The sequence below is a fragment of the Marmota flaviventris genome, chromosome 11 (assembly GCF_047511675.1).
Source record: "Marmota flaviventris isolate mMarFla1 chromosome 11, mMarFla1.hap1, whole genome shotgun sequence".
NCBI lineage: Eukaryota > Metazoa > Chordata > Mammalia > Rodentia > Sciuridae > Marmota > Marmota flaviventris.
In genome coordinates, this window is record NC_092508.1 from 93,232,307 (window position 1) to 93,257,747 (window position 25,441).

At 44.3% G+C, this 25,441-nt stretch overlaps 1 protein-coding gene across 1 annotated transcript in view; it reads left to right on the forward strand.

The window, feature by feature from the left end:
• Positions 1-25,441, forward strand: part of Lct (lactase) — a 42,969-nt gene that overhangs the window by 11,830 nt on the left and 5,698 nt on the right. The window contains exons 4-13 of the mRNA XM_071619403.1: positions 1,293-1,395; positions 2,929-3,007; positions 6,581-7,307; positions 10,931-11,576; positions 13,978-15,528; positions 16,191-16,459; positions 19,782-20,072; positions 20,332-20,530; positions 22,082-22,278; positions 24,426-24,535. Coding sequence (XP_071475504.1) covers positions 1,293-1,395; positions 2,929-3,007; positions 6,581-7,307; positions 10,931-11,576; positions 13,978-15,528; positions 16,191-16,459; positions 19,782-20,072; positions 20,332-20,530; positions 22,082-22,278; positions 24,426-24,535 — 4,172 coding nt within the window. The remainder of the gene's footprint in view (positions 1-1,292; positions 1,396-2,928; positions 3,008-6,580; positions 7,308-10,930; positions 11,577-13,977; positions 15,529-16,190; positions 16,460-19,781; positions 20,073-20,331; positions 20,531-22,081; positions 22,279-24,425; positions 24,536-25,441) is intronic.

Sequence of the window (25,441 nt, forward strand, 5' to 3'; positions counted from 1 at the left end):
CTGGGAAAGGACCGAACCTGTGTGGAGGTGCTGCTCCACCAACAGTGTGCTCATGGGCAGCTCACCTGGCTTCTCCGAGCTTTGGACGCCTCATCTGTCAAGAAGGGACATTGTCAAAGGAAGCTATGAGAAAATAAAGAATGTGACTGGCTCCTTTTAAGTAGTTGCTATTGGTATCTCTTGTAGCCTTTAATGGCTCAGAGGAGGAAAAATTAGTGAGAGGGAAAATAACCAGACAGATCCCAGCCTCCCAAGAAAGGGTAAGATGAAATGAAGCAAGTCAGCTTGGAGATACTTCCCGTGATACTAAAGTGGAGAACACCTGCTCTACACTTAATGTTCTAGTCACCTTTTCACCTCTGTGACCAAAAGACCTGACAAGAACAATGTAGAGGAGAAAAAGTATATTTGGCACTTACTGTTTCAAGGGTCTTAATCCATTGACGGCCAACTCCATAGTTCTGGGCCCAAGATGAGGCAAAACATCATGGTGGAAGGGTATGGCAAAGGAAAGCAGGTCAGGACATGGCAACAAGGGAGCAAAGAATGACCTCCGCTCAGCCGGGACAAAATATAAATCCCAAAGGCACGCCCCCAGTGACCTACCTCCTCCAGCCACACCCTACCTGCCTACAGTTACCACCCAATTAATCCAAATCAGTGATTAGGTCACATCATATCCTTGATTATGTTGTAATTCTCATAGCCTGATTGTTTTTGAACAATGTTTCTGAATGTTCTTGCATTGTCTCACACAAACTTTTGGGGGGCACCTCATATCTAAACCAAAATAGTTAACAATGACAGCTCTTTTAACTTTATTATGGAAAATTTCAGGTGTATCTAAAAGTAAGGGGAAAAGTATAAGGAACTCCTATGAATCCATCTGTAGCTGCAAGTACTATTTTACCTATCCCCCTCTCCTCTACCTTCTAAACCAGATTATTTTGAAGCAAACCTCAGACATCTAAAAATATGGTGATGGTGGTTTCTTGAGTAACATGGGCTCCTCATGAGAGCAGATGGCCTTGTTCTTGGCTCCAAGACATTCCTTGTGTACCTAAGATGAAGGAAGGGTGCAGGTAGGGGTGAGGAGGGTGGCCTGTGTACTAAACCGTGTAGGTCTTTCTCCTTCAAGGTCTAGAGTCAGCTACTCTAATTAACTGATATGGCGAGAGGTCATTTTCAAAGCTAGGGAATGTTTGTGACATCTCATCTTGAAACCCTGTCCCTCTTTTCAAAAGATACTTCCTAGGGAGCTTCATTTACTTGCTGGCCTTTATATTTTTCAGACCATTGAACCAAAAGTGAAAGTTTTTATCTTCACCCTAAAACTTCAGGACTGTCTCTCTACCAGGAAGAGTCCTGCCAGTCTGCTTTTTAGCCTTCTGGAAGGTAAGTGGGTCCTCATGGGAGAGATTTTGAGAGACATTTGGTTCACTAGCCTGGTGACTAACAGTCTTAAAAGCTGGGGTTTGAATAGGAGGAGGGGCACGGGAGGACGACTGGTCTGAGAAACCTACCCAGGTGGGTCTGGGGGCCCTCTGCCTTCCCTGGCAAACAGCTCCCATTGCCCCAAGAAAGAGGTGAGGCTCTGGGGGCTGGGGATGTGGCTCAAGCGGTAGCGCGCTCGCCTGGCATGCGTGTGGCCCGGGTTCGATCCTCAGCACCACATACAAACAAAGATGTTGTGTCAGCCGAGAACTAAAAAATAAATATTAAAAAATTCTCTCTCTCTCTCTCTCTCTCTCTCTCTCTCTCCCCCCCACTCTTTCTTTAAAAAAAAAAAAAATTCTCTCCCTCTCCCCCCCCCTCTTAAAAAAAAAAAAAAAGAGGTGAGGCTCTATACAAGGCCAGGGATGCCTCTTACACAGATAAAGACCATTGGGCCTCGGATGTGAACTGTAAGCATGAAAGCTGATCTTTGTTTGCTAGTTTCCATCCATTGCCTCTTCCTCCAGGGTCTTTCATCTCTGCCCCATTTTGTAGGACTGCTTCATGCCTGTCCCCAGTCAGTGCCTTCTGTTTCCCCTTGTCCCTCTGACCTCAGTTTGACTATAGCCCTGGGTGGGCACCTAAGCTGCTAAAAACTTTCAGGTGCACGACCTGAAGCTCAGGGACCATCTTCTCAGTGTTTTAATGCAAATTCTTGACTGAATCTGATTGACCATGGATCGAGAGGCTGCTCCTGGCCCAGTTGTGCCAGGGGAAAGACGGGGTCCATTAAGTCTGTGGCTGCTAGAGACTCCACAGGAAGGGGCAGAGGGATATGTGCTGGAGTGCCCTGAGACTCAGTCCCACCCCTGTCATCTATAGGCCAGGTTCTGGGAGAAGTCAGTGGTGCCCTGTTTCCTGTAACCCCTCCCCTCCCGTCCCTGTGCCTCACTGACTCCACGGGCCTCTGCAGCTAATGTGCACACTCACCTAATATCCTCACCCCAACTCATTTTTGATAGCACCATGAGTACTGTTTTTAAATGCCAGACCTTTATAAATGGTTAAAATGGTAACTTTTATGTTGATGTATATGCAAACCACAATTTTAAAATTCCACTGCTTTCAGATGTTTAAATTCTAGATCAACAGTTCTCAAATTTGCAGTTCCTGGACCAGCAGCATCAGGATCAGCATCACCTGGGGACTTAGAAATGCGTTTCCTGGACCCCCCCCCCCCCCGACCAGTGTCGGAGGCTTTGGGGTGAAGCTGACAATCTCTTTAATCTTCAGATGATTCTGATTATACCATTAAGTGTGTAAGGAGATCAGAAATGTCTGCTCTCCTTAACCTTTTAGCCCATGGTATATTCAGAGGGACCTGAAACTGTTGCTTGGAGTTTGGGGATATTTTATGAGTGAGGAAAACTGCTGATATCAGATGCACACGTTCTTGGTTGAGTTTCATACAGAGTTCAATTTCTTCTTTTACAGCCATAAATAAAGACCAAGTGCTCACCATTGGGATTGATGTTAATGAGCTCCTGACCTGCTCATCAAGTTCCAAGAAAAGGTGATGTTAGATTAAGTCACTGATATTTTTAGATTATTCTGCTGTTCTTTCACATGGGATCTCTTTTTGGGATTGTTGGCACTGCTTATTGGACCAGCAGGTTTATTATGGTCATTCAAAAACAAGGAGAACGGGTCAGAGGAAAGCTGGAGAAGTTATCCCTCACTGGATTTTGGCTTAGGCTCTACGGTCTGGCTTCCTCTGTTATCAGTTCACTCCAGCTGCACACAATTAGCAGAGCTGAGATTTGAATCCTTTCTTCTAGTTTAAGATCTTAGAAACAGTGCGTGTGGAAAAGAGGCCAGGTTAAACAGAGATCTGACCATCCCACTCGGTTCATGAAGTGAGTTCTTGCCCCCATTTCCTTAAGTGAAATGTCTTCTCCACTGGAGACAGTGTAGACAGGAGGGACAGTTTTTGCAGAAGGCTATCTTAAGAGTTCTCAGGATAGAGGTTTTAATCAATGATGAGACAGCAAAAAATTTATCAATGACTAAAGTTTGTAAAATTACAAGGTTTATAAATTATATACTTTAAAAGAAATTGGAGCAGATTTAAGGTTAGCCCTGTAATTATATCATATCCCATATTAAATGAGCAAAAATAGGATGGTGTGGAAGGTGGCACTGAGAATTCCCCACAACCTCAGCACTCCCTCAGGATGTCACAGGTGGACTTTACACACCATGCTATTAGGTAGGACAGACTGGAGACCATCATTTGGCTCCCAGACCCTCTGCTGGAGCTCTCCTTGTCATTCCTCTGACATTTTGTGAACAGTGGTGCCATTTAGCTGTCCAGAGCCATAATCACTTCTTATTGTCCATATTTTCAACTCACTTCAAATCAGCAGTTGAGTTTAACAGATCTTGCTTGGGTAGCTGTCATACGTCAGACTTTCTGCTGTGTGGGCAAAATAGTGCCATGAGCAGAGAAGTCACCTTCTCCCTGACCATACAGTCCACCAAGAAGTGCTGGGCTATGTCTTCTGGCAGAGAAAAACAAAAAACAAAAAAACAGACCAAAATAAAATGGATTCCCTGGGAGGTCAGTAAGTACAAAACACAAGTGACACCAGCTCTGAGGTTCTCTCCAACACCCTGACCTCATTGCATTTCTCCTGAAGGGAAGATCCAACATTGGTTTACAGCAGGGACCCTGACTCAGTTGGATGTGGATGGAGACCTGCTGGTGGAAGGGAAGCAGGGGAGGAGGATTCAGGACTACCAGTTTTCTCCCTCGAGAATTTTAGACTTCACAGGTGAGGCAGAGAGGTCCCCAAAAGACCAGAGCACAGCAGGGGAGACAGCCCTACATCCCAAAGGGACAGAAGAGCATTGTTTGGGACTCTCTGAGGTAGGTGGGCTGAAGCGGGGCACTTGGAATCTCTCTGGCCACAGAGTGCTTCTTAGTGCACTAAATCTTTCCCCAGGTTAGGCAAACCCCAGACTCCCTGCTCCAAGGCCTGTTCCACCCAGGGCAGTTTATTTCCTCAGACTTTCTTTCCTCTATGTCAAGGAGTTCAGAGTCAGGGTCAGAGGGCTGAGTGAGGTCATGATCAGCCCAGGCTGTGTATGTGCGCAGCTGACTAAGCACCAAGCAGCTCCCACATAACTGGTCGGGCTCCACAATTCATGTGTTTGGGATAATCCACAACCATAAATGGTGGTCCCCCCCTCTCCACTGCTCTAGCAAATCTGGGGAAATTGATGCTAAGTAAAGCAGAGGGGCTTGGTCTAGAAGATCCCTACTGGGGGGCTGATTTGCTCTGGCATCCCCCCCTTGGAAGGGAGACCCCTCTTCAGTGTCCCTGTCACTTCTGCCAGTTCTGTGCTCTGGGCCAATCTGGTCTAGTGTGGTCTCCTTCCACATGATGGCCCTCAGAGGTGATGCTCTTGACCTCCACCTTCTTTTCCCCATGTGGACAGACACATCCTCTTCTACTAGCCTTTCCTCAAGGTTGGCTCTGCTGGGTACAGTTTGCAGTACACTGTGGTTGATGCTTTCCAGCCTGCAGGGCCCAGCTCACTGAAGGTGAAATCAATTTAGAGGATGACAACCAAAAACTTTTTTAAAAAGAAAGGAAAGGAATGGGAGACAGACTAGAATAAAATAGAAAATAGACTATGTCGCATGTAAGGATAGCACTTCACGTGTGTGTGTGTGTGTGAGATTTGTTTTTGTTTTGGTTCTGAGGATTGAACTCAGGTGCTCTGCCACTGAGCCTCATGCATAACCCTTTTTTAATTTTTTGACACAGGGTCTTGTTAAGTTGCTTAGCACCTCACTAAGTTGCCCTCACTAAGGCTTGCTTTGAACTTGCCATCCTCCTGCCCCAGCCTCCCAAGTGTCTGGGATTATAGGCATGTGCCATTGTGCCTGGTTGATGTGGTGTTTTATTTCAAATATATAACATATACACATAGCAGAAACATTCACACATTCACATAATGGTACATGGTTAAAAATAGAGACATTACTACCACTTGAAAGGTTTGGGATCAAGGAGAAGTGATGCTCACCAGGAGTCCAGGCCTCTATCTTGTTACATTTTCATCCTTAAGTTGGGTAGATTGGTAGATGGACGCTCTAGCTCCTGGCATCCTGTCCGCAATCCAGACAGCAAGAGGAAGAAAAGAGATTGTAGACAAGACTGATATTTAGTGGGTACCTGTCTGGTTTTTGTTTTCATTGTACGGCGATGAACCCAGGATTTAGCACATGCTAAGCAATCACTCTACCACTGAGCCATATTCCCAGACTCCTTTTCCATATTTTTTTATTGGTGCATTGTTGTTGTACGTAATGGTCTTCACTGTTACATATTTGTACATGCACACACTCTAACAATATAATTTGGCCAATATCATTCCCCAGTATTTCCACTGTCTCAGCCCTTGTTATTTTTTATTTTGAGACAAGGTCTTATTAAGTTACCCTAGGTTGGCCTCAAACTTGCCATCCTCCTGTCTCAGCCTCCTAAGTTGCTAGGATTGCAGGTGTGTGCGGCCATGCCCAGATAGTTGGTACTTAGCAGGAGAACTATATCCACAGTTTCATTATTGAAATACTCTTGTCCCAGCTGGTAAATAGCTGCTGCCCCTGAGGCCCAGAAGGTATGCATTTCTTTAAGTCTGTTTCTCGCTCTGTAGGATGAAGATTAGTTGTAGTACCTATCTTGTAAATTAGTCATAAAATTAAATGAGATAATATACATATACTCTTATCACTGTGATTGGCACAGAATCTTGGCTCAAGAAATTTAAATCCTCATTATTAGTTGTTTTACACAATAAGTCATAAGAAGAATAAGTTCAGTATCAGAACTGAAGACAGTATTCAGGGTAGACTAACATGGGGATCAGTAGCACTGTTACTATTCTCAAGTAAGAACAATATTTAACAATTTCCACAACTAAGAGTCACTGCCTGCTATGACTTTGTGAATGTGGCAATTGACTCAGTGTTTCTGAAATCTTTACAGATTAAGTCCGTTGAACCCTATTCATCAGCATGGGGGTATTTGTAACTCCAAGTCACTAATCATTCCTTTGTGTCACTTCAACCCCACAGCGTATCTTGTTCTCTGACTGAAAGCCTGGCCCTTCAGACCGACCAGCATCAGGACCAAGAGATGGCAGTTGGGTCCTTGTACTCAGGCTCAGCCTACCAGAGAGTCTGGGAAACCTTTGCTAACCAGTCCAGGGCAGAAAGAGATGCCTTCCTGCAGGATGTTTTTCCAGAAGGCTTCCTCTGGGGCATCTCCACAGGAGCCTTTAATGTGGAAGGAGGCTGGGCTGAGGGTGGGAGAGGGGCGAGCATTTGGGACCAATACGGGCACCTGAATGCCATCAATGGCCAGGCAACACCAAAGGTGGCCAGTGATAGTTACCACAAGCCAGTCTCTGATGTCGCCCTGCTCCGTGGCCTCCGGGCTCAAGTGTACAAGTTCTCCATTTCCTGGTCCCGGATCTTCCCCACTGGGCACAGGACCAGCCCCAACCTCCGAGGGGTTGCCTACTACAACAAGCTGATTGACAGCCTGCTGGACTCTGGAATCGAGCCCATGGTGACACTGTTTCACTGGGACCTGCCTCAGGCCCTGCAGGATCACGGCGGATGGCAGAATGAGAGCGTGGTGGATGCCTTCCTGGATTATGCCGCCTTCTGCTTCTCCACTTTTGGGGACCGTGTGAAGTTGTGGGTGACCTTCCACGAGCCATGGGTGATAAGCTATGCAGGCTATGGCACCGGCCAACATGCACCGGGCATTTCTGACCCAGGAGTAGCCTCTTTTAAGGTACTGCCCATTCCCACAGCTCCTAATTGGGCTGGAAGGAAGTAATTTTATGTCTCTTTTGCATCAGCAAGTCTTTACTTTTTGTTGTTTAAAGGTGATCAGAAGGAGGGAAAGGAAACCATAAATTAATTACCTTAATTTGTCCAGGCACTGTACTAGCTCTTTAAAAATAGAATTCCTTAGAATTGCCCTGATGGATGAGAAAATTGGGCTCAGAGAGGATAAACAATGTTTGTGATGACCTCACTGTTGGGTTGCAGGTTGAAAGACAGGTTCTGAGACTCCCTTCCCGACTCAAAGCAAGTCCCCAGGCTGGAACCATAGCCATAGAGGGCTTGCCTACCCCTAGGTTCCACCCACAGCACTGCACTTATTTAAAAAAAAAAAAAAAAGCAAGTTTCTCATGTCACCTAGGCCTCTTTGTGTTAATCAAGGAGGGAATTTGTGAATTCAGCAAACTGAAAAATCTTGGTTGTAGCTTAGTCAAGATGGAACTTGATCATAGCACAGGAGATAGTTCCAGACCCAGCAGCTCTCTCGTTTCCCTTGTTGTCTTCATCCCTGGGATCCCTGGGCAGCCATTTGCTTTTGCTCCTATCTCCTGGTCTCTGGGTGACCACAGACACACTCCTGAATCCATCTCTGGATCTCAGCTAGGGGACTCGTGACAGGTATGGGCCAAGGTCCCAGGCCCTACCCACACTGAGAGATGGGGAGGTGGGACACGGAGGTGGCTTTCTTAGAAGGCAATCAGATATCGTTTCGACAAGATGGAGATAGACAAATGGGACCAATTTTTAATTTTTCTTTTCTTGAGACAGGCTCTCAGGTGTTGCCCAGGCTGGTCTTAAACTCCCAGCTGGGCTGTCTGCCCAATCTGTCTGCCTCAGCTCCCCTAGTAACTGGGACTTCAGGCATGCACCACAATGCTAGGCTCTGGGGACCAAATTTCAAATGGGTTATTATGGGTTCTTTCCATCATGTCCCTTTTTCTTTCAGAATCTCCCAGAAAATCCAGCAGCTTTCCCTGGTAAGATTCTCTAGGGTAGATTTGTTAGGCTGGCTTTCCCTTTCATATTTTGGGTTCTGTTCCAGGTTAAGGGGAGAGATCAGCCATGTCCTCAACATGTTATAACCTTCTGGGAGAGATGTTAGTGGCACACATAATAAACTTAGAACAATTTGAAATGTTCACAATTAGAGCGAACTGGAACATCATGTGTAAGTGACACGATGAGATGCCAAAGCCCCTCTCTCAAAGCTTCTGTTCTGCTCTTGTTAACAAGTGACTGCGTGCCTGGAAAGCAGCCCCTTTGAAATCAAAAGGTTTCATGCTTTCTCAGTGTCTGCCTGTTGTAAAACTCATCCAAACCTTTTCTTCTTAGGTTTTTCTTATGACTGAGACTTTCTTAGGCTTTACTATGACTCCCAAGATATTTTTAGAGACTTTGAGAAAGTTCCCTTCACTCTTCTTCTCAAATTCTATTTATTTAGGCAAACACTCTATCACTGAGCCACATCCCCAGCTCCTTCAATTGTTGCTTGTTATTTATTAATTAACATGTTTTAATACTGAGATAGTCTTAGTTTAGGCTGCTGTAACAAGATACCATAGGCTGGTGGCTTAAACAACAGAGATGTTTTCTTCACACTACTGGAGGCTGGGAAATTCGAGATCAAGGTCTCTCTGGGGAGGGCTCTCATTCCGGTCTGCAGACTGCCCTCTAGCTATGTTCACACGTGATGGGGAGAGCAAGAGCACACCCTGATGGCTCTTCCTATGAGTACACTAATCTCACCAAGAGGGTGCCACCTTTGTGACCTCCCCTAAATCTCTTTACCTCCCTAAGGCTTCCTCTCCAAATACCGTCGCCTTGGGGTCTAGGGCTTCAACATACAGATTTTAGGGTGACACAGTTCAGACCATAACAACTATTAAGGAACAATGTCTCATTACTAGTATTTCTTTCCATTCTTGGCTTTTTGCACTTAGGCCTTGGTTTAGTGCTCACTATTTACTTGGCATCATGTTATCAGCATTTTCCACATTGTATCACAGTGACAATGACTGTTTCTAATGGTTGCCTAATGGCCCACTGAGCACCCTGCCCAGCACAGACTAGTTAAGTAGGGCCCATTCCTGCATTTTGGAAAGGAGAAGTTTGCCAGTAGTGTTTAGAGCTCAATTAAGGACTAACATTCAGGACATAAGAAAAGCCAGGCATGTTGCTTCCCAGGCCACATTTTGATATGAAATTCTTCAAAAATACGTGTCCATCTTTTCAGATGATAAAAAGAAAAAAAAAAAACTAAGATTTAGCAACCTCCCTTCAGCACTCCAAGTTTTTGCTTGGTGCTTTACGTATGCGAATCTCACTTAGTCCTCCTGCATAATATACAGTTCTTGTAGAAAAGCTGAAATTGAGGGAACCGATAGTTCAAGTTTGCAGAGCAAGTTATTGACAGTCTTGATATGAAAGTAAGCTTGTTATACTCCATACCACTCCATTTTTATCCCTATTTTCCCATGTTCCACCAAGAAAGCTGATAACTTTTCCAAGATGATGAGCTAAGTCTATAAAGAGACTCTGGGGATGCAGCTCAGTGGTAGATCACTTGCCTAGCACGCCACGAGCCCTGGGTTCCATCCCCAGCACTGTGGGGGGATAGTTCCTGGTTGTGGTTTTTCTTTATACATTTAAGAAGACTACAGAACAAGTAGGTTAGAAAAAGTGGTCTTCTCCCTTGTGCATTAATTAAAATAATACCCCTTTACCGTGGACTAATTGTTCAATAATCACTTATTGAGTAGAGAGGCTGGTTTCGAACTTGTGATCCTCCTGCTTCAGCCTCTGAGTCACTGGATTATAGGGATGTGGATTACAAACAGGCCCGGAGTCAGACTGCCTTGGTTTTATATTCTCACGTTTCTCCTGACTGTAGCCTTGTAGTTATTACACCTACGTGGATCTTGTTTTCCTCATATGTAAAGTGGTAATTGCTGTAACTTGCCACATGGGGTGGTTGAAAGGATTATGTGACAGGATTTATTGAGCAGTAGGTGCTCTCGACATGTTATGTTCAGGTGGTTGTTGATGCTGTCGGTGTTGATTTGTTGATGTTGAACGTTTAACTCGTTGCCTCCCTGGTGTTAACACTGATGTTGATAGTGTTGACAATAATGTTTTTTCCTCACCGTACTGGGAATTAAACCCAGGAGGGTTTTACCTCTGAGCTACATTCATAGGCCTTTGTTACTTTTAACTTTATTTTATGGCAGCCCTCACTAAGTTGCTGAGGCTGGTTTTGAACTTGTGATCCTCCTGCCTAGCCTCTGAGTCACTGGATTATAGGGATGCGCCTCACACCTGGCTGATGTTGATTTTTTGATATTATTATTGACTAGTTGACATTATTGACATTGGTGTTAATGTTGAGTTGTTGATGACTTGTTGAAAATAGTGTTGATATCATGTTGACAAAGTGTTGTCTTCTCTGTTGCCTTGATATTGACATTGGTATTAACTCATTGATGTTATTGTGGCCTTATTTTTGGCTCATTAGTGCTATTGTTGACATTGTCATTGACGCTAAGCGCTGTTTCCTTCTTTCTTCCTCACAAGGTGGCTCACTCGATCCTCAAGGCTCACGCCAGAACCTGGCACCACTATGACAGTCAGCATCGCCTGCAGCAGCAGGGGCGTGTGGGCATAGTGCTGAACTCACACTGGGCAGAGCCCCTGTCTCCAGAGAGACCTGAGGACCTGATAGCCTCTGAGCGCTTCTTGCACTTCATGCTGGGCTGGTTTGCACACCCCATCTTTGTGGATGGAGACTACCCTGCCACTCTGAAGGCTCAGATTCAACAGATAAACAAACAATGTCCCCAGCCTATGGCCCAGCTCCCTGAATTCACCGAGGCCGAGAAGCAGCTCCTAAAGGGCTCTGCCGACTTTCTGGGCCTGTCACATTACACCTCCCGTCTCATCAGCAAGGCCCAACAAGTCACCTGCACCCCCAGCTATGATAATATCGGAGGTTTCTCCCAACATGTGGACCCTGCATGGCCCCAAACTTCCTCTCCTTGGATTCGCATAGTGCCCTGGGGTATAAGGAGGCTGTTGCGGTTTGTGTCCCTGGAATACACGAGAGGAAAAGTTCCCATCTACCTGGCTGGGAATGGCATGCCCATAGGAGAGAGTGAAGATCTCTTTGATGATTCTTTGAGAGTGGATTACTTCAACCAGTATATCAATGAGGTGCTCAAGGGTAAGGACAGTGGGTATGCTGGTGATCGGAAGGTGGGAAGTATTTTTCCTCCAAGTCATTAGAGTTCTGTTAATGGAACAAAGAAGGTCTCCCAGGGCAATGAAGCCCAAAAAGCAGTATTGGTATCAATAGTGGGGAGTTCTTCACATCATCCTTCTAACTCTATTTCCCTGAAGGCTTATGTCTTTATTCCTGGGTTCTTGTTCCCTAGAACACCACCCTTCTACATTCTGTCTACCCGAGTTTTAGCAACCATAAGTTTTATCTTCTTGTTGTTGTACTGGATATTTAACTCAGAGGGCACTTTACCACTGAACTAGAAATCTTTTTATTTGGAGCCAGGGTCTTGCTCATTTACTGAGGCCAGCCTTAACCTTACAATCCTCCTGCCTCAGCCTCCTGAGTAGCTAGGATTATAGGTGCATGCCATGGTACCTAGCAAATCTTACCATTTTTAATACACTTTAAAAACAAATATTGAGGGGCTAGAGTTGTAGCTCAGTGGTAGAGCACTTGCCTAGCATGTATGAGGCACTGGGTTCAATTCTCACCATCACATAAAAATAAATAAATAAAATAAAGGTATTGTGTTAATCCACAGCTAAAAAAAATTGAGTGCCTATTATATGCCAGGTATTGTGCAAGACAGTAGAGGTACAATATTGAACAAACATTATTCCTTCCATAGGGAATTCACAGTCTACTGAGAGTCACAGGCAAAGAATTAAAGTGTAGGATGACAAGGTCATGCATGGTGTGAGGACTCTTAGATGGCACTCCAGCCCATTAACTCTTCCCTCATTGCTCTAGCCACCCTGATAGCCATCTCCTTTGACTGGCTATAAAATCTGTATTCCACATGACCTGGTTGACTGGTACCTACAATTTCACTCTTATCTAACATACCAGTTCATATGTCTTTTTATTCCTAATGAGAAAAGATGGCAAATGGGTTTCCTCTCACAAGTCAGTCATGATCCCTGGTAGTAAGTGGCTGGCTGTCTGACCACAGGGCTGTGCTGACAAGGGTAGGAAACTGTCTAAATTCAGAGAGAAAGTCAATCGGTAAGACCTGAGGGGATAGGCACCCTCTGCCCCTCACTGGGACACATCTCAGTGTTAGCTACAATTCTGTTTTTCTTTTTAAATGATCTTGGAATTCCTTTGAGACATTATCTCAAGGATCCTTGAAATAGCTTTTTCCAGTAAAGACAGTGGATACTCTCCTCACAGGAAAACTGCAAAAACCCATGATTTGAGAGACTGACACCCCCAAACAGAAGCTTTATTTCTGGCTCAGTTCCTCCCTCTGCCCACTAAGCTGTAATGATTTTATCCATCCTTGTGTCCCCAGAGCCTAGCATAGACCTTGAACAAAGTCCGTGCTTATTAACTTATTTATTGAATGAACAGTGTTTTCTACCTCTTATGCAAGCAGTTGGTTAGTTGAGAGGTTTGTATAGCTTGAAAACAAACAGGCCTAATTCTCCACTGGCTCCAAGCTAGAGCCCACTACAGCCATTATCTTTTTACTTTGGCTCTGGTTTTTGGTTGACTTACTAGATCATTTGGCAAATTGAAGGTGAGTGAGGCTGCTGTAACAAATTACCCAGACTTGGTGGCTTAAAATAACAGAAATGTATTATCCCACAGGTCTAGAATCAGGAAGTCTAAAACTGAGGTCTCAATAGGGCTGCTTTCCCTCTCAAACCTGTAATAGAGATTCCTTCCTTGCTCTCTGCAGATTCTGGTGGCTCCAGGTATTCTGTGTCTTGTGGATACAGGACTCTAATCCCTGCCTCCAGCTTCACATGACCTTCTCCTGTTGTCATGCTTGTTGTCAGGATTAGGGTTTACCCAGTTAACCCAGAATGACCTCGTCTTGAAACTATAGATTACCTGGGGTTAGGACTTGGATGTATCTTTTGGCAGGTCACCATTTAACCTACTGTACCAGGGAATAAATTTCTTTAGTCTTTTTTTAACATAGCATGTGTCATCATTTTTATGCCAATATTACTAAATGTAAATAGGGAAGAACAAAAACAGTTTAAAAAAATTCAGGGCTGGGGTGTGGCTCAGTGGTGGAGTGCTCTCCTGGCATGCAGGGGGCACTGGTTTGATCCTCAGCACCACATAAATGTAAAGATGTTGTGTCCACCTAAAACTAAAAAATAAATATTAAACAAAAATTAAGGCTGGCTCGGTGGCACATGACTATAATCCTTGTGCTCATTCTGGAAGAGGAAAAAGAATTAAATTTGAGGGGTAAACAAAGTCACCTCCAAAATTTTCAAGTCAGGAGAAAAAAATTTTAAAGCAACACTAGTAACAGAGTTTACTTATATTTTTTTCAATAATGATTATTTTAAAATAACCCTAATTTCTGTCTCCTTCACAGCCATCAAGGAGGATGCAGTGGATGTCCGTTCTTATATTGCTCGTTCCTTCCTTGATGGCTTTGAAGGCTCCTCTGGTTACAGCCAGAGATTCGGGCTGTACCATGTCAATTTCAATGACAGCAGCAAACCAAGGACTCCCAGGAAATCAGCTTACTTTTTCACCAGCATCATTGAAAAGAATGGTTTCCTCGCCCCAGTAGTAAAAAGACTGCCTCCTCCTAAAACAGCAGACTTCCCCTCCAAGGCCAAAGCTTTCACTTTTCCATCTGAGGTGCCCTCCAAGGCTAAAGTAGTTTGGGAAAAGTTCTCCAAACAACCTAAGTTTGAAAGAGACTTGTTCTATCATGGCACCTTCCGGGATGACTTTCTGTGGGGTGTGTCCTCTTCAGCCTATCAAATCGAAGGAGCTTGGGATGCTGATGGCAAAGGCCCCAGCATTTGGGATAACTTTACTCATACTCCAGGGAACAATGTGAAAGACAATGCCACTGGAGACATAGCCTGTGACAGTTATAACAAACTGGATGCGGATCTGAATATGCTTCGAACTTTGAAGGTGAAGGCCTATCGCTTCTCCATCTCCTGGTCTCGGATTTTCCCAACTGGGAGAATCGACTCTGTCAACACTCATGGTGTCAATTACTACAACGGGCTGATCAATGGTTTGGTGGCAAGCAACATCTCTCCCATGGTAACACTGTTTCATTGGGACCTGCCCCAGGCCCTCCAGGATATTGGAGGCTGGGAGAATCCGTCCTTGATTGAGTTGTTTGACAGCTATGCAGACTTCTGTTTCCAGACATTCGGTGACAGAGTCAAATTCTGGATGACCTTTAATGAGCCCACGTTCCAGGCATGGTTGGGTTATGGCATAGGAGAATTTCCCCCGAATGTGCAGGACCCAGGATGGACACCTTACAGGGTTGCCCATGCAGTCATCAAAGCTCATGCCAGAGTCTATCACACTTATGATAAGAAATACCGGCAGGAGCAGAAGGGGGTCATCTCACTGAGCCTTAGTGCACACTGGGCAGAACCCAAGTCACTAGGGATCCCAAGAGATGTAGAAGCAGCTGACCGAATGCTACAGTTCTCCCTGGGCTGGTTTGCCCATCCCATTTTTAGGAACGGAGACTATCCTGATGCCATGAAGTGGAAAGTGGGGAATAGGAGTGAACTACAACACTTGGCCAGCTCCCGCCTGCCCAGCTTCACTGAGGAAGAGAAGGCATACATCAGGGGTACAGCCGATGTCTTCTGCCTCAACACCTACTCGTCCAAAATCGTGCAGCACAAAACAACCAGGCTAGACCCACCCTCCTACGAAGATGACCAGGAGATTACTGATGAGGTGGACCCTTCATGGACTGCCACGGCAATGAACCCAGCCGTGCCCTGGGGGACACGGAGACTGCTGAATTGGATCAAGGAAGAATATGGTGACATCCCCATTTACATCACAGAAAATGGAGTGGGGCTATCAAACCCAGCAGTGGAAGACACTGATAGGATATTTTACCACAAAACCTATATCAATGAAGCTTTGAAAGGTATGTGAAGGTTCAGTTCATCTTATAAAATCTGTATGTCGTGTGCCTGAAATGTTTTGGCAGCGTGCTTTCACAGTCTCACTTTTATGCCCTAACTCCATATATTCCTTTCCTGTTTGGGAGTTACACATCCATTGACAAGCTGGGGGAAAAAGGTATGATCCTTTCTCCAAGAAAAATGTACAAATGTATATACACATAATCCCCCCCAAAGAATATTTTCATTAGTCCATTTATTCATTATTGAGCAATTACTTTGTTGATAAGTTCTATTTTAGATGCTGGGGATGCAGCAGGGAACAAAACATAAATTTCTGCCCTCATGGAGTTTCCATTTACCTCAGAACAACACCAGTAATAACAAAACCCCTTCTTCTTTAAATGCAAACACCTGTGCTTCTGAAGTGGACTGAGGCCTTGAATTCAGGACATGCCTCTTTCTCTTAACAAAAGAATTTGATTTTGCAAAGATCAGTCATTAATACTGTAGGGTTATCTGAGATGGCAAAAAGTAAGATCCACAAGGTGTTTGGCTCTTAGAGCTTATGTTACTTTGTGTACAAGTTGATAGTTTAGGGTTGAGGAACCAGCACTTGGTGGGGTTCCTTGGAGATCCTGCCTCTTGATGTAAAGCTCTCCTCTTCTCTTTGGGATGTTCCCAGCCTACAGGCTGGATGGTGTAGACCTTCGAGGGTATTCTGTCTGGTCTCTGATGGACAACTTTGAGTGGCTGTTTGGCTACACAGTCAAGTTCGGACTGTACCATGTTGACTTCAATGACACGAACAGGCCTCGCACAGCAAGAGCCTCAGCCAAGTACTACACAGAGGTCATTACCAACAATGGCATGCCACTGCCCAAAGAGGATGAATTCCTATACGGACAGTTTCCAGAGGGCTTCATCTGGAGTACATCATCTGCTGCGTATCAGGTGGGGAGCTGAGAGCCCATCAACACTATGACCACATCCCCAAATCCCTGCTCCTGCCAGATCCTGGGGGTCCAGCTTCTTTACTTCCCCAAATTTGGTCAGACCAGCATGGTTAGTCTGTGCTGAGATGGGTGCTTGTAGAGCCAGGAGCAGGGAGAGCCTGGACACCAACACAGGTAAAGACATGTGCGTATGCAGAGTCTTGCTGGACGCCTCTCTTCCTTACCTGGTCCTTCCAAGCAGGCAGGTTACCCAGTTTGCTTCTAAACCTGGGCCTGGGATTTTTCTGATGATCTAACATTAGACTGTTACCTTATTTATGCCACATGAGGCTCAACCAAAGATATGATAAAGGGCGGTGAATGCCTTGCTGGGAAGTTAGTAGTGGGTCTCTACCTCTATTTATCTGATACAGTAATGGGCATTCTGGACCTGGGCAGGGTGCTGAGCCTGTGGGGATTTTCTACATGACTATCACTGCTGAAAATATTTCAGGAAGATGAGGGTTAGCTACTCCCAGATGACTGCGTCACCGAGTGATAAAGGAAAGTCTCAGGCCGAATTCTGCTAGATATTTATCAGCTAAGTTAATTTGTGGGAAAACATAAAAAAAAGTTCATGTGTACTGTTTAGAGGATCAAGGAAACCCCAGATCTCAGTCCTCTTAGGTACTCTGGCCAATACCAGAACACAAAATATTCACTTGAGAGAATGCCAAGAGGCTGGATCCTGCTAAATCAGGCAACCCTCTGTCAGAGGTTTCTCATTAGGGGCTGACTGATATTTTGTACGAATGATTCCTTGTCATGGGGACTCTCGTGTACACTATAGGATGTTCAGCAGCATCTGTGGCTTCTACACAGTAGATGCCAGTAGAATCTCCACAGCTCCCAGCCCCTCCTGGCCCCATGCCCATTGTAATAACTGAAGCTTTCCAAACACTTGTACAGACATTTCTAACTGTTCCCTTGAAGGCAAAATGACCCAGGGAGAACCACTGTCCCCTGGGTTTACAAGGGACACAGGAAGGACTAGATTTCTCCAAGGCTACAAGCCTTGTTAACTTCTTAGACCCTGTCTTGCAACGATAGGGCATGACTTGAAAACATTTTAGCCACCTCACATCTTGAATTTTGAGTTGTCATTGAGTGTCCATTTCCATTCATCATGGCACAGTCAAAAGGCATAGTTGTCACCATTCGTGACACTGAATATTCTGATGAGCAAAGTGTGGGTATGAATCAGGAAGGATGAGAAGCACTTATAGTTTGGGCTGTCAGCGCTTCTCAGCCAAAAGCCTAGAGCACCAGTCGTCTTCCCCTCAGGACTGTGTATTCTTTTTTATTTTTTTAATGTTTATTTTTTAGTTGTAGTTAGACACAATACCTTTGTTTTACTTATTTATTTACTTTTTATGTGGTGCTGAGGATCGAACCCAGGGCCTTGCATGCACTAGGCAAGCTCTCTACAGCTGAGCCACAACCCCAGCCCCAGGACTGTGTATTCTTTAAAAAAAAAAACAAAAAACTTTTATTGGTAAATCTTTACAGACATAGAGAAAAGTTGCAAAAATAGTAGACTCCCATATACCTTTTCCCAGACTCCTCAATTCTTTATATCTTACCATATTTACTTATCTCTATGTATGTACACATGTATATATGTGTGCATGTGTATTTTTACAAATACTCACATGTGTATTATATTGAAATTTATTTTATTACTTGAATAAAAATAGTCATCTACCAGGATTTTCTACCATAAAATCAATAATATCTATTTCATACTTAGAAGCATTTTGTGGGGAGCTTCTTGGAGACTGTAAATATGTCCCTCATCAAATTTTACCCACTAGAGCTGGGGTTGTGGCTCAGCGGTAAAGTGTTCGCCTAGCATGTGCGAGGCCCTGGGTTCAATCCTCAGTATCACATATAAGTAAATAAAATAAAGGTATTGTATCCAACTACAATTAAAAAATAAACATTAAAAAAAAATTTTTACCCACTAGTTTTAGGAACTGCTAATACTGTTTGCTTAAATCAATTATTACCATAATGATTAACAAATAGTGATTTTTTCCAAATTCCATCATTCCTTTTATATTAGGTGACAATCTTTTTTCTCTTATTTATTTACTATATTATGTATATATCAATATATGTCAGTATACATAGTGATACTATATATGTAAATACACATATTGATATATATTTACATATATATCATTGTTATGACCTTGTTGAATCCTATTTTATCCAATGGATTATACTTTTTACTTACTTATTAATTTAATTTTAGTACTGGGGATTGAACCCTTGGGCACCTTACCACTGACCTATATCTACAGCTCTTTGGGTTTTTTTCAGTGTCTAGTTTGAGACAGGGTCTTGTTGCTGAGGCTGACTTAAACTTGTGATCCTCCTTCTTCAGCTTCCTGAGTTGCTGGGATTATAGGCATCTACCACTGTACCTGACTCATTATTTAGATGCTCAAATTGTCCCAAATTTTTCCACGGGGGTGTGGCTTTTAGCTGGATCCTACACATTTTTTTTTTTTTTTTGCTTTTGTTTTTGGCTGTGTTACGGATTAAACCCAGGGCCTTGGGCATGCTAGGCAAGTGCTCTGTTAGCTCTGAATCCTACATCCTTTTGACATGGCCCATGTCAATCACTTCTCATCTTGCACCTTTTCTGCTCCAGCCTTTATCCAGCCTTTTCTACAATGACTCCTGGCTCCTTTAAGTGGAGCATGGTATTTAGAAACCATGATCTAGACACTGAATTTGCTCACTATTCGGGGGTGTCATTTCTAGGCCCTCTCAAGAACAGAGCCAGGAAATATAAGTACATACACACACACAGATTTATGTATATTTCTGCGCCCACCTGTATATACTTAAAACCATGAATTCACACCATTATCATCAATATCAGTCCAACTCCATAGGGTCAATGGTAGCCTTTTCATTTTCTGTATTTGTATTTTTGCTTTCTGGTGCTGAGAAATCTAGCTTTGAGTATATTCGATATAGTTCATTCGATTTGTTCATCTCACTGCATTACCTAATCTTCCTCCCAGACCACCATACACACTGATAGCTTATTTACGTGGTGGGTGCTCTCCCAGCCAATCCTGGATGGACACTCAGTGTGATGGTGATACATTTGTACAGAAAGCTATAGGAGTTCAGAAACTGGAGGGGTAGTGAGAGAAGGCTCCCAGAGGGGGTGATGTTGAAAAACACCTGACTTGGGTTTACACCCGACAGGAATTTGCAAATTGACTGAATGACTTAATTTGACCATATCTTGTCATCTTAAGATCGAAGGTGCATGGAGAGCAGATGGCAAAGGACTTAGTATTTGGGACACATTTTCTCACACACCACTGAAGATTGAGAATGATGACAATGGAGATGTGGCCTGTGACAGTTATCACAAGATTGCTGAGGATTTGGTCGCCCTGAAGAATCTGGGTGTATCCCACTATCGTTTTTCTATATCCTGGACTCGCATCCTCCCTGATGGAACCACCAAGTACATCAATGAAGCAGGCCTGAACTACTATGAGCGGCTAATTGATGCACTGCTGGCTGCCAACATCCAGCCCCAGGTGAGGGTGGGCCTTCATCAAGCCCTGAAAAGGCCCACATAGAGGAGTGAGGAACTGTTATTATAAATGAAATGTTATTGTAAATGAAATGCTGTTTTCAAATTTGATTTTTGAATTGTCCAAAAACTCACATGGCATTTTCTTTCCAACCTTGACCCCCATTCTCAGGTTTAGCAACATTTTTATGTAGGTGCATCTCATGTCAGTGATTTCCCATGGAAAGATAATTGTTGGAACTATCAATTCGGTTTTCCCACAGGTGACCCTGTACCACTGGGACCTGCCTCAGGCGCTTCAAGATGTTGGAGGCTGGCAGAATGAGACCATTGTGCAGCGGTTTAAAGAGTATGCAGATGTGCTTTTCCAGAGGCTGGGAGACAAGGTGAAATTTTGGATCACACTGAATGAGCCCTATGTCATTGCTTTCCAAGGCTATGGCAGTGGGACAGGAGCACCAGGTAAATGTCCTACACCTAACTTCTCAGCTCTTTGGAACATGGGCTTCTTTGCACCTTGAAGACATGAAATCCAGGTGACAGGGAAGGATATGGCTATAAAAGCCCCATGGCAGTGTCTCAGAAACCCTGCCTCCTGCTCAAGGCTGCAGAGGTTTCCCTTCTTTTTTTGGGGGGGTGGGGTGGAGGGGTACTAAGGATTGAACTCAGGGACACTCAACCACTGAGCCACATACCCAGCCTTATTTTGTATTTTATTTTGAGACAGGGTCTCACTGAGTTGCTTAGCATCTTGCTAAATTGCTGAGGCTGACTTTGAACTTGCAATCCTCCTGCCTCTTTGAGCCATTGGGATTACAGGCGTGCACCGCAGCGCCCAACCTGTAGAGGTTTCCCTTCTGGCACCACATTTGCTAAACACAAATATCACATCTTAGTACCTCAAGATGACTTCATTTCTTTGCTCTGTGACTCTGACCTGCCTCGGAGGGAAGGTCTTTCAAATTGGGATGTGGCAGATTGTTGTAGAGAAGGGCAATTCCTCAGGCTGCACAGGTTCATGTCTATTGCTCATAATCCCCAAATCCTGAAGATTCTAGTTACTGATTTTGGCTGACTGAGCCCATTTAATCTTAGTGAAGTCTCACCTGAGCCCACATGAGCTGCTGTGGTCTTACCTCACAGTGTGAGCACTCCTGAGTTCAGTGGAGTTAGCACTGTGCTTGATTATGGAGAGTTGTCTTGGGCCCTGGTAGAGTGGTGCTATATCCTGGTTTGTATATACAAACGTTATAGACAATTTTTCTAAAATTAAAACAAAACAAACCAAACAAACAAAAAAACTAAACATTTAATTCCAAAACACATGGGACCACGAGGGCTTTGAACAAGGGACTGTGAACCTGTTTTTGCCTCTTATAAAACATCCAACTTCTCTTTCCTTGGATTCTAAGCTGATGAGAGTAAATTTGTGTTCATCTTTGTGATTCCTCCGAATCATGTGTAAGAGCTGGAAAGAGCCAAGGGGAGATGGCTCAGATCATCAGATCATCAACTGGGCCTTGGTTGGCATTTTAGTTTGGGCAGCCTTTCCCATAGGATTTGCTCTCAGTCATCTTCTTATCAGCTGCTTGCATTTGCTATGTTCTCCCATCTGGGTCCCCAGAGAGCTCTGAGACATAACTCCTAAGGCACACGCTGTTGTGTGTATTCTGCTTGAGACATACGAGCCATTCTTTTAGGGGAGAGAGAGACAGAGCCAACATTCATCAAGTGCCTTCCCTTTGCCAGACATACTGGGTGCTTCACATACAAGGGACATACAAAGTCAACAACTTTCCTTCTCACCATCACTCTCTGATGCCCATTCTAGTGAGGAAGAAACTAAGGCTGAATTACTTGCTCAAAGTGACAGGGCATCTAGTAAGAGGTAGAACTAGGATTTGAGTTTGTCTTCCTAATGCCAAATCTTTCTCCCAAACACAGAGGGACTTTTGTATGCAGGGAATAACTCCCTTGGTCATGCTCATTCTGTTGACATGTGTCTGTTTCCAGGAATCTCCTCTGACACTGCTCCCTACATTGCTGGCCACAACCTAATAAAGTCTCATTCCGAGGTCTGGCATCTGTACAATGATGTGTACCGCGCCCAGCAAGGTGGCATTATTTCCATCACCATCAGCAGTGACTGGGCTGAGCCCAGGGACCCCTCCAACCAGGAAGATGTGGAGGCAGCCAGAAGACATGTTGAGGTCTGGTTTCCTTCGGGACAGTGTTCACTCTTATCTGTTTTCCTCTCTTGTAGTGGACCAATGGAAACAAAATTACACTGGGAATCAAAAATTTAGGATCTAGGCTCAGTTTTGCTATTACCCGATTTTGTGAGCTTGGGGAAACCATCTAACTTTCTACACCTTAGTTTTTTTTTTTTTTAACCTGTCAATTAGAGATGCCCTACCTATCTTGTAGGTTTGTTGTGATAAAAGATAACCCAACTTCTTATCACGCTTAAGTCCTAAAAATTTATTTGTACATGTAGTCTTTCCTGAATATAACACTGATTTGAAGCCATCTATAGAAAGAAATCCCATCTCTTCAATCTCTCTGCATTGTCTTTAGTGGCCAACAGATCTGGGGCTGCACACTTCTCTCGGTGTTGCCATCTAATTTTATTTGTTCCAGCCTAAGAATTCCTTAAATTGGGGGCTTTAGATTCTGTAAAACTCATTAGTAAATACCATGAGTTTAAGTCAAGGATGTCCATCTTGGTTGTGGAATCTTGCCCCTGGAAAATAGCAACACCAGTAGTAAGTTGATGGTAACATGGCCCACTGCATCTCAGTATGGCTCCTGACAAGAAAGTGGGGGTAAAGAATGGCCCTCATTCATGGGACAGCTTTCTCCCTGGATCCTGCTAGCACCCCTGAATTAGAAGGCACCCTCTACCAAGTCTTGGTATCAAAGGCAGGCATGGGTCTCCATCCTCCATATTGTTTCCCACTTTTGGTTCTGCAGAGGAGTCCTTCATTTCAGAATCACAGCACTAGTAAATTAGAGCAGTAATTTTACCCCCTGAAGTCAAAATCCCAAACCTCAGGAAATGTTAAGACTGTAGTATCATTAGATTGCACCATTTTTGGGGGAACTGTAGTACTGCAGCTCAGCACTACAACAGACACATCTCCTGTTAGTCAGCTTCCTCAAAAGGTCCAATTTGTTACCCTACAAGTGCACTGTACCAGGGTATATGTTCTAAGCCTCATCTCAGACTGAGTGGAAGGCTGCCCTCGCCCCACATTCCAGAATAAAGAAGCCTCTTAAGCTCTCTAGCATTATATATTTTGGTGCCATATATCCTCTTAATAAGGATGGCTTAGACCTTATTAAAGAAAATAGGTTTTCGGTGGAGGTGGATATAGTTCAGTGGTCGAGTGAATGCTTAGCTTGCATGAGACCCTTGGGTTTGATACCCAGTACATGTGTGTGCACATACACACACACACAAAGGTTGAACAGATCCCCACTTTGAAGGGGAGGATACTTTTTGGGGGGTATTAAACCTAGAGGTTCTTCACCATCGAGCACATCCCCGGCCCTTTTTATTTTATTTTGAAACAAGTCCTCACTAAGTTGCTGAGGCTAACTTCAATTTTGCAGTCCTCCTGCTTCCACCTCCAGGGTTGCTGGATTACAGGCATGTGCCACAGGGTTTTGAACCTAAAGTCCATAAAGCAACCTGGGCAGCCAGGAAAGAATTGCAATTCAGCTGGGTACGGTGGTGCATGCCTGTACGGTGACTCAGGAGGATGAGCAGGAGATCAAAGCCAGCTTCAGCAATGAAGAGGTGCTAAGCAACTCAGTGAGCCTCTGTCTCTAAATAAAATACAAAATAGGGCTGGGAATGTGGCTCAGGGGTTGAGTGCCCCTGAATTCAATCCTTGGTACTCCCCCCACCCTCCCCCCACACACAATTGCAACTCAGCCCTTCTCAGAAACTTCTGGTTGATCTTTGATAAGGATTAAGTTATTAGTTCAACTGCTCTGCAGTAGGAGAGGGAATCAGTGGCCTAGGGGCTTTGAGTGTCTCCTTCCTTTTCTGTCCAACCCTTCTAAGGACGGCCAGGAAGCACTTGTGGAGAACCAAGACCAGTGGTCAGTTTTTCCTCCCACTGTAATTACTGAGGACATAGCTCTGTCCTAAGAACCATGCTGTAGCTATGCAAACAGAAGCAGGTAGAAAGACCTGCAGAGACTTATTCAAAACATGCACATACTAGGGACAGTAGAGCACCAGGTCATGGGAAGGGGAGGTTTTGTAGGCAATGAGCAGGGACACTGCTCTCTCTCAATGACACTTATAATGCTATATATAAGGCTGACTGTTCCCCACCCCCAACAGTTTATGGGAGGCTGGTTTGCACATCCTATTTTCAAGAATGGAGATTACCATGAGGTGATGAAGACTCGAATCCGTGAGAGGAGCTTGGCAGCAGGACTCACCAAGTCTCGGTAAGGTCTTATGCCCACAGTGGTGAGCGCATGGGTACTGGGGCCAGAGAGGCATGTCTCAGTTAGCTTCTCTCTGAATTTCCTTGCTTGCTGGGAAGATTATATGTGGTGGCATATGTTAAGTTTGTACTTGACAATTATTATACTATTATTGTTATTCTTAGGAACATCCAGGGACTCTGTCCTAAGAGCAGCCATGTCTTAGCAATACTACTAAGTCACTCCAAAGACAATTTGGCCAGCTTATCCGATCTTATTTCATCACTTTTTGAGTCAATGTGGATAGCAACGGGTAACTGCCCATTTTGTGCATTTTGTCGGCAGAGGTGATTGTTTGAATCAAAGTATCCCCACTTCCTGGTCCACCCCACTCTTGTCAAGGAAGTAATAGCAACAGCAGGAACTGCTATCATTTGTTGATCTTCCACTGGTACTTTTGTTCCTAATTTAAAGATGAGTAAACTGAGACACAAAGATCTGGGCAGGAGCTGGACATGGTGGCGAATGCCTGTAATTCCAGTTGCACGGGAAACTGAGACAGGAGAATTTCAAGTTCAAAGTCAGCCTCAGCAAAAATGAGGCGCTAAGCAACTCAGTGAGACCTCTTTCTAAATAAAATACAAAATAGGACTGGGGATGTGGCTAAGTAGTTGAGTGTCTTTAAGTTCAATTGTCAGTACCCCCAAAAAACCCATTAAGGCAAGTTCACTCACCTATTAAAGTGACGCAACTGGGATTCGAAGCCAGGCTGCCTGCCTCCCGGATCCACAGTGTAGGTCTAAGAATCATCCAACTGGTAGAAGTGTGGTGTGTGGAAGGGCACAGAGTGATGGTCACTGGCCTTATGGGAATATACACACTTCATGATAGCTCACAAGGGAGGGTGGTGAAAGGAATTCACCAGGC